General features: G+C 38.2%; 1 protein-coding gene and 1 pseudogene across 1 annotated transcript; both read left to right on the top strand.

Annotated features, from left to right (window-relative positions):
- The first annotated feature begins 2,267 nt into the window (after positions 1-2,267).
- LOC103710105 (putative disease resistance protein RGA3) lies at positions 2,268-7,332 on the top strand (annotated as a pseudogene).
- A 4,534-nt stretch (positions 7,333-11,866) lies between these two features.
- On the top strand, positions 11,867-13,515 carry LOC103710106 (major pollen allergen Ole e 10-like). Its single transcript, XM_008795722.4, has 4 exons — positions 11,867-12,079; positions 12,764-12,792; positions 12,916-13,150; positions 13,280-13,515. The coding sequence occupies exons 1-4, from the start codon at positions 12,004-12,006 to the stop codon at positions 13,309-13,311; spliced, it is 372 nt and encodes a 123-aa protein (XP_008793944.3). The 5' UTR covers positions 11,867-12,003; the 3' UTR covers positions 13,312-13,515.
- Positions 13,516-14,534: the final 1,019 nt, after the last annotated feature.

Here is a 14,534-nt window from a genome sequence, read left to right as displayed (position 1 = left end):
AGTGCAGAAACCAATGGAGATATAGAAAAGCATACCATGTCAGACCATCAGATAAGCAACTTAAGGTAAATGGAAACATTAGAAACATTTACCAACACAATTGTTAGGAAATGCAAACTAAATAGGAGTGGTAGAAAGTTTATTACTAATTGGGACATTGGGGAGGGAAGCAGGAGGGAGAACAGCTTAGCTGCAACTAGGGAGGGAACTGGTGTTGTTTCCAACTATACTATCCTCAAGGCGAAAACTAATTGCAAACTTTTCGACTAAAGTAAGACTTCATACTTCTTGACGATATCTAAACCTAGTATGATCCTAAAGTTCTTAGACTATATTGTCCCAACACTTCCAGTATGACAAAGCAGCAGAATTGCACTTTTCAAGCTCGAGAGATCATCACAATACCTACGTTCGATGCCAATATATGACTGATGAACTATTGAGGCCTCAATCTTAAATATCTATACTCTTGTTTCTTGAATATTTATACTCTTCTTTCTTTAGACCTCAAGCCTCCGACAGGCTGCCTATCCTCTCATTCTTACATCGCATCAGGGGACCTGATGGTTACTACGTATTAAATTTGCAAACCCCATCAACAAACCATTTTTCTTAGAGGGGGGTTAATTCAACATAAATGCATTCACAAACAAGAGCTATCATAGTTCTAAGCATGGACATTTAAGAAGAAAACTAGGAAAACATCTAAATACAAAACACTTTTACTAAGCGGCTGCCAGCGATAGATGTGAAACTCTTTCAACCTTCTTGATTATTAAATCTCTCTCCTCTTTAAGTTGCTCATCTTCACCTAGACAAACAAAGAAAAATCAGATAAAAGTAAAAAAAAAAAAAAAGGGAAAAGAAAAAGCAACCGTATGACAGCCCATGGTTAGCAAACTAGACAGGTCTCCCTACCTCAATTTACTAGCAATAGTGAAGATAACTGCCCAAGCATAATTACCTTCACTAGTGATGTGGATCACTTAGAAGCGTACAGCGAAAGTTTGCCACCATAAGGCACCGTAAGAATTGCTGACTTAAAAGAATGTATTAAATTCTTTTTACATATGTCCAAGATTAAAATTACTGCATTAAATTCTTTTTACATATGCGTAGATTGATTATACTATTTTCACTTGAGGGCGGTGCTTCAATTTTTCTATCCCAAGTGATATTTAGGTAGAGAGAAACATGAGGAATGTATTTATCAAAGAAGAGGTTACATTAATTGAGGTAAACTCGTAGGCATGGCTCCCTACAAAGATACAGCCGGTGTTCAGATATGAGTGAATAGGGATGGCAATCGGACCAGACCGAACTAAATAAGAGCTCAGATTCAAGACTAATCAAAAAATTGGCAACTTTATAGTTTGGTCCCTTCAACAAAATTATTGTTGTGGTTCTTGTCGACGCGTAAGTTGGAATTTTAAAGAGGCGGGCTATGGTGACAATGCCAAAGGAAGTTTGCGGAAATTTTAAGGTCGGGCTTTTTTTTTTTAACATTTTTTATCTTGTTTTTCTTCTTGAAAACTCTGTTAGAAAATATACCTTTCCTTGTTGGATGATAAGGAAATTCAACTGCCGGCCGGCTGCCACGTCCGCGGTTTTCAGGCTTCTTCTGGTGGCGGTGCCACATCCTGTCACCATGATTTAAATAACACGGTAAGAATCCCAACAGACGCGATGGCTTTTTGTTTTTTTTTTATACAAACAAACGTGAAGACTTGACGGGAGGAAAAGACACCACCAAGAAGCAATATTTTTTCTTCGAATTTTATTTTTAGAAGTTATTCTTCCAAGTAAACGACGGGGAGAAGCATAACAATGGATGACGCCAAAGTTGCATTTGGTTCACAATCCAATATAAAACTAAAATGAAAATCAAAATAAACTAAAATAAAAAAATAAAATAAATATAATTTTTGATATGTTTAGTTCATCGTGGAAATCGAAATCGAAATCAAGAACGAAATTAAATTAAATATTAAAAAAAATTAGATTACATTTTGAAAAATTAAGATATTTTTATTTCTTCTTAAAATAGAAATAAAAATAATTTTTTCTCCCGTCAAATAATAAAAATAAGAGTCATCTATTTCTGTTCCATCAATTGTCCCAGCCAAACATTATCGGATTATCTCGTATAAAATACGCGTAATGGTAGCTCCGATTGCTCGTTGACGTGCCAGAAAATGAGTTTGGTAAGATGGGACGTTGGGACCACTAGTGATTAACCGTTCTGTTCACATCAAGCAGGGAAGGGAAAAGAACAAAAAAGAAAAGCTTCGAGGGAGAGCATTTCCACTGGGTCATGTTCTTTGCCATACGTCAACTCTTCTTCCCAAATCAATCGGAGAGACTCTTTGCAGTCTGGAGAAATGGCTGCCGTGCTTCTCTCACCCTTGCTATCGGTGGTGATTGGGAAGGCAACCGACCATGTTCTCCCACAGTTTGGAGTGATGTGGGGCATCCATGAGAAGCTAAAAAAGCTGGAAAGAAAGCTGTTGGCAATCCAGTCCAAACTTGGAGATGCAGAGGAGCGACAAGTCAAGGATGCGGCTGTGAAGAGCTGGTTGGCAGATCTGAAGGATGCAGCCTACAAAGCAGACGACATCCTGGATGAGTTCAATGTGGAAGCAATGCGGCGGAAGGTAGAGATTCAGATTGATATGACAAAAAAGGTGCGCAGCTTCTTTTCTTTTCATAATCCAGTCTGGTTTCGTTTTAAGATGGGGCGAAAGTTGAATGCTATTGTTGAAGAAATAGAGAAACTAGCAGACGAGGGAAATAAATTTGGTTTCGAGGTCAAAAGCCAACCCCAAAAGAGGGACAGGCCACAAACCCACTCTTATGTTGATGAGTCAGAGGTCATTGGTAGGGAGGAAGATAAAGAAAAAATAGTGAAGTTGTTACTGGATCATGATGACATTAAGCAGAATGTTGCAGTCCTTCCCATAGTTGGGATGGGGGGTTTGGGTAAGACCACACTGGCCCAATTGATTTACAAAGATCAGAGGGTGGAGAAACATTTCCAGCCGCTCATATGGGTCTGTGTGTCGGATGAGTTCCATGTTGAGAAACTTGCTAAAGCAGTAATAGCTTCAGCCACAGGGAAAGAGTGCGAGCTATCAACCATGGAGTTGTTACAACGCCGCCTTCGAGAAGTTGTAAGTGGGAAGAGGTACTTACTTGTATTAGATGATATTTGGAATGAGGAACGGGCAAAGTGGGATCAGCTAAGAACTTTACTTGGAACTGGTGGAGAAGGGAGCAGGATTGTTGTGACCACACGAAGTGAGCTGGCATCGTCGATAATGGGTACCCTCGGCCCTTATCGCCCATCGTATTTGACTGAGGATGACTCCTGGGCATTGTTTAGAAGGAGAGCATTTGAAGGGGGAGCTATCAACCATGGAGTTGTTACAACGCAGCCTTCGAGAAGTTGTAAGTGGGAAGAGGTACTTACTTGTATTAGATGATATTTGGAATGAGGAACGGGCAAAGTGGAACGAGCTAAAAACTTTACTTGGAACTGGTGGAGAAGGGAGTAGGATTGTTGCGACTACACGAAGTGAGCGGGCATCGTCGATAATGGGTACCCTCGGCCCTTATCACCTACCGACTTTGACTGAGGATGATTCTTGGGCATTGTTTAGGAAGATAGCATTCGAAGGGGGAGCCGAAGAGCCTCAAAATCTCGTAAACATCGGCGAGGAGATTGTCAAGAAATGTGGTCGGTTGCCTCTGGCAGTGAAGACACTGGGAGGCTTAATGCATTCCAAGAGCCAGGAAAGGGAATGGTTGTCCGTGAGGGATAGCGAGCTTTGGAATCTGCAGGACGGTGAAGATGGGATCTTGCCAGCACTAAGGTTGAGCTACAGTGATTTGCCTTCCCATTTAAAACAATGCTTTGCTTTTTGTGCCATATTTCCGAAGGATTATGAGATGAAAAAGGATCTGTTGATTCAACTATGGATGGCTAACGGATTCATTCCATCCGATGGAAGAAGGGCGTTGGAGGACAAAGGGCATGAGATTTTTAATGAGTTGGCTTGGCGATCTTTCTTTCAGGATATCAAGGAAGATGAGGATCACGGTGGTCGCGAATACGTCTTTGAACCTTATTATAACACAATATGCAAGATGCATGACCTCATGCACGATCTGGCACAATCCATTATGGGGAACGAATGCCTTAGCAAGCTGGAACCCGCCAGGCGGGAAGATATATCTAAGAAAACCCGTCACTTGGGTGAATCTGATTATTTTACATCGAACTTTCATAGGACCTTGAATAATTATCCAAATATTCGCACTCTCCTGTCCTCCTTACCAAAAGGACCCCATACTAGTATTGCAGTGACTGCGGATTCGTCAAAGCCGAAGTCCTTGAGAGCATTGGATCTACATAATACTACTATCACACAATTGCCTATGGTAATTGGATATTTGAAACATCTGAGATACCTCGACCTCTCTGGTACCCATATTGAAGCATTACCGGATGCCACCAGCACACTTTTCAATCTACAAACTCTGAAACTCTCTAGCTGCTGGAATCTGCGTAAGCTGCCCGAAGACATGAGAAATATGAGTAGCCTGAGGCATCTCTACATTGACAGATGTCCTAATCTGGAGCAGCTACCAACAGGTATCGGGCAATTGAGTAGCCTGCGAACATTGACCAAATACATCGTAGGCAATGATGCTGGAAGGCGTATAGGTGAGTTGAATAGCTTAAATCTCAGTGGCCTTCTAGAGCTGTATAACCTGAGAAATGTGAGGGATGCAGCAGATGCTAAAGAAGCTAATCTTAGTTCCAAACATAACCTTTGCTCATTAATATTATGCTGGGATAGGACTCAGTGGGATGCCCCAGGCTGCTATACAGGAAATACCCATCGTTCTTTCGAAGAAGATGTTTTGCCAGCAGAAAACGCAAAAGAGGTGTTGGAAGCCCTTAGACCTCATGGTGGCTTAAAACTGCTGACAGTATGGCGCTATGGGGGTGGCAGCTTTCCAACGTGGATAATGATGGACACCGTATTGCTACAAAATGTTGTTGAAATTCATCTGGGAGTTTGCACAAGATGCCAACATCTCCCGCCTTTGTGGCAGCTCCCTTCTCTTAAATTTCTCTACTTGTTTAAGATGCATAACGTCAAGCACATTTGCGGTAGCACCATCTACGACAATGCAAGTAATGGCATAGTGCAAGCATTCCCCTTACTGAAAAGACTGGTGTTGCATACGATGCAGAGCTTGGAGAAGTGGTCAGAGTTTAAAGGAACTACAGAGGTCACGTTGGTTTTCCCTCACCTTGCTGAGCTTAAGATCATTGATTGCCCAAATTTGATGACCATGCCAGAGCTACCATCTCTCAAAACTTTAAAAATGGAAGGAACTGATATGCAGTTGGGCTTGATCTATAGTCTGACGACACTCTCTTCCCTTAGAATTCAAGTCTGTAAAACGAGCAATGGTACAGAGTCGCCTCCTCTTGCTGATCAGAAGAAAATGTCTTTCAGGTATTTCAGATCTCTTGAAAATTTATATATTAGTGCACCGGAGGATCTAGCACCATTGCTGGAGGAGGAGGAGGAGACGAGAGGGCTAAGCTCGTCCCTGCATCAGTTGGAGATTAAATGCTGCAATTGGTTTTTCTCACCATCACAGCAGTCATCATCACCTTTGGCGTTTTGGAAGAACCTTACTTCTCTCCAATCTTTGCGCATGATTTCTTGTGATGATCTGGTCTACTGGCCGGAGGCGGAGTTCCGTGGCTTGAACTCAGTGAAGAAGATAGAAATCTCACTTTGCAACATGTTGGTTGGCCCGTCACATTTGCCATTATCCTCGTCATCATCAGGGGACGGAGAGCTCCTACCAAACCTGGAACATCTGCTTATTCAAAGTTGCGACGGTCTGCAGGAATTGCCCAAGTTGCCTGCATCCCTCAGATCATTGACTGTCTTCCACTGCCCCAAATTGAATTCTTTGACGGAAGACCTGCGACTCCTACCAAACCTGGAAGAGCTGGATATTGTCTATTGTGATGGTCTGCTGGAATTGCCCAAGTTGCCTGCTTCCCTCAGATCACTGAATGTTGGCTTCTGCCCCAAAATAAATTTCTTGACGGAAGGCCTGCGACATGCCACCTCTCTTGAGAGTGTCAAAATTTCAAATTGCCCAAGCCTGACTTCTCTACCGGTAGATTTGGGGCACCTAACAGCACTCAAGAAGATGGATATCAACAAGCTTCCTGGCTTGGAATCTTTGCCACAAGGGCTGGGACAGCTTGCTGCACTCGAATGTCTGAGCATCAGCACGTGCAGCAAATTGTCATCTCTGCCAGAAGGGATGCAGGGCCTCACTGCCCTTAAGAAGCTGTCTATTAAACATTGCCCTCGGCTGTCATCACTCCCAGAAGGTCTACAACGACGGCTCCCTGGCCTTCAGCATCTAGAAATTGTAGGGTGCCCCGACCTGGAGAGACAGTGTAAGAGAGGAGGACCATATTGGGACCTTATCTCACGCATCCCCAGTACCAAAATATTATCTGAGAGGAGGTGCAACTTCAGCGCATCCCTTTCTTCCTTTTCTTGCTTTAGAAGACCATCTACAGTTTAATGTCATCCCAGTCCTTTCGAGGTACAATCCCATCTCTCTCTCTCTCACACACACACAAATGAAATAGAAATTAGTGACTGCAATTATTTATGTTCCCTCACATTCTCGTTCCTGCCGAGGAAATCTAGGGGCGAATTTTAGATCAGTTTGTCCATGCTCGCTAAAGTAGCTCCTAGAGGTAAGCAATGGCATCTTCCTGAGATGGCAGCGACACTACACTGTTCACATAAACTATTATACACTAATTCATGATTCTCACAAGTATTTTTCAGGGATAAGAGGTCGAGTCGAAGCTGGAGGGATGCACATTGGAATTTTTCATTTATTTTTTCTCATTTTATTTTTCTCTTGCTATATCAGATGAGCAGAAAATTTAGCTTCAAAATGAATTAAGAGCGTTCATGGTACAAGCAGCTTTCTTGTCGATCATTTCAGCATTCAATCCAGCATCAGGAGAAACGACAAATCCTTTGATAAATTTTTAAATATATCCAAGCCTTCAATGATCAAGTGTCTCCATGTGAATCTTCTTGATACATTTCCTTTTGCTGTTGTTAAGCATTTAAAGGGACACTAGGAAGAGAAAAGCTTAATTCCCTTTTAGAAGATGTCATTTGGCATTTAATGTTGTTTTGATTGTTTTCTCTTAACCTTATTTTATTTGATGTCCTTCGATATATAGATGTTGTGTTTGAAGACTTTGGATGGTACTTCAGCTTCATGCACCAAAAACAATTAAAAGATGGAGATGTACTTTATTAATTATTTCAGCATCCACTTTGGGTGCTCTAACTCTGTTTAAGTAGTATCGTATAAAAGCTATTTGATTGAGCATACTACTGTCACTAGCCTTTTTTTTTTTCTTGTTTGCTTTTATCAGCAAATGTTACTAGTGATGTTTTCTCCCAAGCTTCGGCACTTCTCTGGTTAATCTGGAAGGAGGAAAAAGAATGGAGTTAAAAGAGTATTTTCTTGGAAGAGGGCAGCCATGAAGGCATTGATGTTTTCTTGCCACTCTTTGGCTTTTTTTCTGGGCAGTGAATTGGTAAGCTTCAAGAAAAAGAGAAGATGAATTTCTAGTTATTCGCACCTCTGTTTCTGATCTTGGGCACAGACTGGATAGAGGATCCTAGAGGTAAAATCTAGAGGGTAGATTGCATGACAATTCCTCTTCTTTTTGTGTCTTTTATATGCTATCCCGGAGAGTTACTGTTATATATTCTGTTTTCTTTGGGGGTTGTTTTTATTCCTACACCTCTATTGCATGTAATTCAATTACAAGTTGCAATTAAAAATGCTGCAATTGAAGTAGCTGTTGCCAAAAATATTTCTATTTGATTTTCATAAAAATCCAACAATTTTCTGAATTCCTATACACTATTTCTATTTGTTATATTATTTCTATTTATGTTATGTAAGCCTGCTTAGCTCAGAACTTAGAGCATGATCTACTAAAGTTACCTCCTTGGAAATAATGAACTCCCTTTCTGTTATTATACTATAATAATTATCTTACTATTGTAATAATTATAATAAAATAATAATATTAATATTAAATATTATTAAATTATTATAACAATAATTACTATATTAATTAAATCACTATGAAATAATTTGTCATTATAAATTAGATATATTATTATAATAATAGACGTTTTATGTTAGCTTGCCTTTCTGATGGTAGGGAAGACACATCAAATGCTTGGTATCGTAGCTATATCTTCACCAGGGCAAGTAAACTAACGGTTAATGGCTAACATGTGATATGGTAATTCATAATTGCTACCTCAAAAATGCAAATATTTGTCCTTAGGCCTCTTCTAATATTTCCTTCCTTTCTCATTCAGCATGCTCATGTCATTCTCTTTCTCTTTAATGCACGCCCTATGTTTTCTTCTAATTTTTGCTTAACTGGCCTTTTTGTTTGGAAATGGCAATGCTTTTGGGGCTCTCTTTAATGAAGCTTGGAAGATTTCTTGTTCCAAATCTATGGCAATGTAGGGGGAATCTTCATTCGCTTACAAGTCCTGTTAATTAGTGGTTTGAACCATCCTTCTTTATTCAATTTTTCAGCATGTAAAGAGTCTGTTTTGAAATGTAATGGAGTTGATTTTTTCTCAAAATTTATATGTCCTCATATGTATTAAGTTCAGATAATCTATCATATCATAACCAAGTTCACTTCAATAACTTAATTTTATTCAGAAATGTGTTATGTATCATAAAGTTAAATAATAGGATGTATTAAAATGACTATATGTTTAATTAGATTGGTCTGATGAGGGGGAAATGGGAGTAGATCCTATCATGGGGATTGATGTAGAAGCTTCTTTTCCTTCTATTTTATTGCTTGTGAGGGTAGGACTATGGCCATTAGGTATTATCCCAGCTGGTTTGCCTATCTTCTCATGTTCTAGTGTTGCTCAAAATCATACTCAAAATGACCAGCTGGTATTAAATCAAGCCAGCCAATATCTCGGCCACAGTTGTATTAAATCAAAACCTGAATCCGGACAGGTAGACTAATGGATTCAAAAGACAAAATCCAGCCTTAAATTTTTCAATGACAACTTCGCTCCATAAGTGAAAGTGATAGAATTTTTTTTCAGAAATGTTTTATCAATTTATTTCCATATGTACTCATCACAAATTCGATTTTGCATCGAAAATATTCTTCAATCCTCCGTCTCATTTCCATTCATACGTACTAAATACATTACATATGTAGATTTGGCTGAAATTTCATATGATTCAGTAACCAGGATATACATTTCATCATTGCTAGATTGATCCGTATAGTTCAATGAATAGTGAGTCAATAATAAGATTTTTTTGATAAACAAGAAACTTAAAATTAAGTTGCTCTAGAATGGAAATGAGGGAATGTATACTTGGATTTACTCAGATTCAATTTGAGAGATTTTGTAGATTCATTAATCAGGGCATCTCTTTGAAATAGAACATTAGAGAAAGAAGTTGTTTTTGCGACAGCAATAATTTTTCTTCATGCAAAATATGTTACATATTTAGAAATTACAAACTCAAATGAGTAAGACACTCAAGAAATATGTTACGAAATTAAATTTATGGGTTACAAATTAACTTGGACCTAGGATTATAATGCTGGAGAAACTATATAGCAGTGGATTGTATATAAAAACCATTAAGAGAGGCTTGGTATCTGAAGTCTGGACTCGCCTGCTTTCCCTTACCCTCTTGTTACTTGATTCTTGATTCGCACAGCATCCTTCTCTTTATAAAATACAACCCCCACTTTACTCCGTCTCATCTTTCACTCCTCATCTTCTTGCAACCAATATGGTGGTTGATTCTTCTAGGAGCATTCCCTTTTAGAGAGATAAAAAGAGATGAGGAAACCAAAGGAGTCTATGATCGTCTCTATTTCCTTTGTGCCATACCATCCGTACCTAAAATCCTCGAATGCATACTTTTGGAGTTCAAAATTTATGAAAATATTTAACCATGCAAATATTAAAAAACAAACCTCATAAACATAGTGGAGGTCTTCGAGGAGCATGAGCAATCCCTTTTTTTCATTAAAAAAATCCTAACATCATAACTACTAGTCTTTTATACCAAGGTAACCCATGGGTCATATGATCCTTTATGACATACCCAACTCAAAACACCAAATAGCAACCAATAAAAGATAACATAAATACTTTCTTAACTTGATGCGTTAAGGCCTACAACGCTGTAAGAGAAGCTAATTTTGGAACTTCAGCTTTGCACTGCTCACACAAGCAATGCACTTCTATTTGATCATTATTTAACCAATGTCTATGCTTGATGATAACTTGAAAGTACGTTGAGTGACCTAAAAGGTCTGAGCAACCTGTAACGCCATATTTCTGACCAATAGTTTCTAGTCTACAAAGAAAGAAGGAGGTACCTCAAATTCTTGAGACAAAAGAAACAAAAAGCTAGGATGTGAAACCATTCTGGATCATTGTAATATGAAAATGTATATGAGAATGGAATATTTTAAATGCAGAAACATTAAAAGTTTTGCATTGTAATATTATTGCAATATCATGTTTGATTGCTAAATTTAATTGTTAACTTTAAATAATTTGAAATCAACATGAAGCACAACAAGTGAATTTTTCCCGGAAGGTTTTACCTTTTCCTTTGTTGTTTTTTAGTGGTTAAAGTTATATAATACTGGTATACAAAAGAGAGCCCCTCATGTGGGACTTCTATTGTTTAAGACTTCTACTGTTTCACTGTTAATTATGGCTGCAATATAAGAGCTAAGATAACAGTTAGTGCCCCTTAATGACATTATCATGCTCTTGATTCTTCTTTCTCCAGAAAATAAAAAATATTAGAATTTTTTTGTTAATCATCACTATTATGAATCCCAGGGGAAGGAAGGAAGACCTTGATTCTTGGCAATAGGGTCATTGCAGCAGCCTTTTCCAATCAGGCTTCCGCTGTAAAGAATGGGTCTGGAATAATTTAGTTTTAAACTTTAGAAAAACTCGCTTGGTTCGCAGAAAGAGAAAAAAAAATATGGTCAATCAAAAAATAACAAAATGGCTTATACTTGGTTAGAAGTTCCAAAGAAAAGAAAAAAAAAAGTTATCTTTCTATGAAAATAAGTTTCCTACCACCTATAAAAACTAGAAACTTATGTGAGACATGAGAAACCAACTTTATTGAATCAAGATAAAATTTTGTTTTCGAAAAATGCCCTTAGTTAATGGTTTATATCTTTTTTTTTTCTCTTGTAGTCAATTTATTAAAAATAAAAAATATTTTAGAAAATATATGCACAATCAAATATAAGTTATCTCATACTTTCTATACTATTTTTTCATGGTCAACCAAATATGCTAAAATTATTTTTTAAAATCTAATATAAGTAGATGTTGGCTTTTTATAAAATATATTCTAGTATGATGGAATTCTTCCATGACCCAACAAATCCTGAAGGAGGAGATACGGTGAGAAGCCCAGATGGCCTTAGAACTAGCAAGTCCATTGCCTTGGTTTCAAGAGACTGGGGAAGATTGAGGAATTTGGTGGGTGGAACCAGCAAGTAACCTTCTGGGATTCTTAAGATATGTGATATCTGTATCTCTTAAAACCGAGAGAGAGAGGTTGAAGGGAATCCGTCGGGCACTCTCTCTCCAACAACGCGAAGACAAACCGCGCCAAGACAAAACTTCGGGAATATAGCCGTTGCCAGAGCCGTTTCACGGGCTTGCTTGTTCCTCCTCCTTCAAACTCAAGCCTAAACCCCTGCGTGTTACCCCAAAAAACCCCCAACCCCTATGCTCTCGCTTGATTACTAGAACAACATTGTAGTTCTCCCCACCAACTTCCTAACAACCGAAAAAAGCAATGGCAAGAAAAGTAGAGGCATCCACTTCTTTCTTAGCTCTCCCTTTTGTTCTGTTACTGCTTTCCCTTGCCGCAGGTAAGAACTAGAATATCTAGTCTTTTTTTTCTGGAATTCTTATAGCCTTCTTTTCTCATTCGTATGTCACATTTGCCTGATAAAAAAAAACTTTTGGGTGGCTACCTACTTCTTTCTTCCGACCATATCACCTAATGACAGGGTATTTCATGGTATTCCTACTTGAGTTTTTTTCTTGCATCAATCCAGTTTAGCGTCTTCCATTCTTCCTTCTGGTGATTCTTTAATTTTCTGTTCATACAGATGCTAGCACTCGAAGTGATACTAGGATTCTCTCTTTTACTTTTTCCACTGCTTTCTTATTTCCAGCTCAAAGGGATAAGTTGCATTTTTTATATTTTATTTTGTAGTAATTTCATCACTTTCACATTCAGATTGGGATATGCAAGAAGGTTCTCGATTGAGAAATGATTCTTTGGTCCTGAAATATATCTATAGCGCTTACAAGGAATGTCTTAAATTATTTCGTTTCTTTCCCAAAAGTTCCACTTGCGAGCTCTCTGTTTCTGACCTTAACGACGAGCTCATGCTATATTGAAACTTTCTATTTTACCCGACCGTTATCTAGTTCAAATTAGATAGTGAATTAGTTCCAATTCTTAGTATGTTATTCATTCATGTTAATGTTACTTGGTACCTCGTATCAGCAAAAAGAAATGTAACTTAGTACTTTGGATCTCACAGGGGGAGCTGCTGCATCATCACAGGGAAAGGTAAATCTCCAAATCCTTGCGAGTTAGCAAATTGTTATTCTGAAGGAAGCACTACAAAAGTTTTTCAGTTAGTAAGATGAAAGAAGACATTGATGTGCACTTGATTTTGTTTTGTTGTTGCAGAGAACTTGGTGCGTGGCCAAACCTTCATCCGATGAAGCTACTCTGACTGCAAACTTAAACTATGCCTGCTCTCAGGTGGATTGCAAGGTACTGCAAAAGGGCTATCTTTGTTTTTACCCAGACAACCTCATGTCTCATGCTTCAGTTGCTATGAACCTCTACTACCAAGCCCGAGGCCGGAACTACTGGAACTGCCACTTCAAGAATTCTGGGCTCGTCACAATAACAGACCCAAGTAAGTTTCCAATTCCATGCACTCCAAGTTCACCTCTCCACTCTGGTTCACCTAACTCAGGATTTGATTCTTTTTTTTCTTTCCCTCAATTTCAGTTGCTAATAATTCCAGAATGTGTTTCCCTTGTAGGTTTTGGAAGCTGTAATTATGCATATTATTGACGAAGACGGCAAATTCTCAACTAAATTGAGCTGCAAATTGCTGGATTTTGATTTAGCTGTCTAAACCTTGTTGTTATCTGCAGCATAGTATTTCTTGGATATTCCCAAATGCTTGCCTTAATTTTTGGTGGTTTCTGCATTATGATATCTCTTGGATAGTTGCAAGTATTGCAATTAATCAAAAATTTATGCCCTTGTCTTTCATGCTATCTCTACACATTTTTCTACTTCACAAATGGTGGCTTTTAGTCATGGGAAAGAGGCAAGCAGTAATTTCAAATTTGATTTTGGTTTTTCAGAGCAGTGGAATGGATGATTCTCACATTGGATACTTTTGGACAACAAGGCATCCCCATTCAAAACTTTGAAGTTTAAATCTAAAATTCGAGAACACGCTTCCGTTCTGAACATCAAACTGAGATACAAAGCAATAGTCTACATATGTTCTTCAATGGAGATTGTACTAGATAATGAGGTGCTACCCAAGCCTGTAAATATTTGTTGGAAGATCACGTCCTACATTAAACAATCTCGTAATCCCGCATGCACCGGTGCTGCTTATCTCTCTATAAATATGTGAGATTATTTTTATTTTCCTAAGCAAATTAGAATTGAATTGAATCATGTATATAGATCAATTTGATTATGTCGAAGAAGGGAAAAAGTGGGAACATACATGCAAGTGGGAAATAAAGGTGGGTTCATACCTCAAGACTAAATCTTAGCAAAATCCATACTAATTTTCTTCAGAAATTTTAGAGTCCATACATTGAGACCGAGATCCCTAAGGACCCTAACCAGTGATTAATCCAAAGTTCTCAACACCATCACAGCAGCCATGTCCATTTGCTACTGAAGTTATGGTAAATATATGAAGAACAATCATGTAAGTTAAATTCCTGTTTTATGTGCAGCAGGATCTCTAGTCTGTTTAGCCTAGGTTGCATATGTAGGCCAACAAAGTATGCCAAAGTTCTGACAGGTTTTAAAACATTATTTCAAAACAAACAAGAATATTAGAAAATACGTTAAAAATATGAATAGTTATGGGAAAATCAAAAGAAAGAACAAATTTTTATTAATTTTTTCTTTAGTTTTTATGATATGATTTAATGATAGCCAAGCATAAATGGAGACTCTCTCTTTCTCCAATATTTCCTATATTTAATCCTCTGTATGAAAAAAAATAAATAAATAAATATGAGATATGATCGTACAATAAG

Source organism: Phoenix dactylifera, chromosome 17, assembly GCF_051530095.1.
Source record: "Phoenix dactylifera cultivar Ajwa chromosome 17, Ajwa_hap1_PhDact_Kaust_v1.1, whole genome shotgun sequence".
NCBI lineage: Eukaryota > Viridiplantae > Streptophyta > Magnoliopsida > Arecales > Arecaceae > Phoenix > Phoenix dactylifera.
The sequence above is the reverse complement of the archived record's forward strand: the minus strand, read 5'-3'. Positions and strand labels throughout refer to the sequence as shown.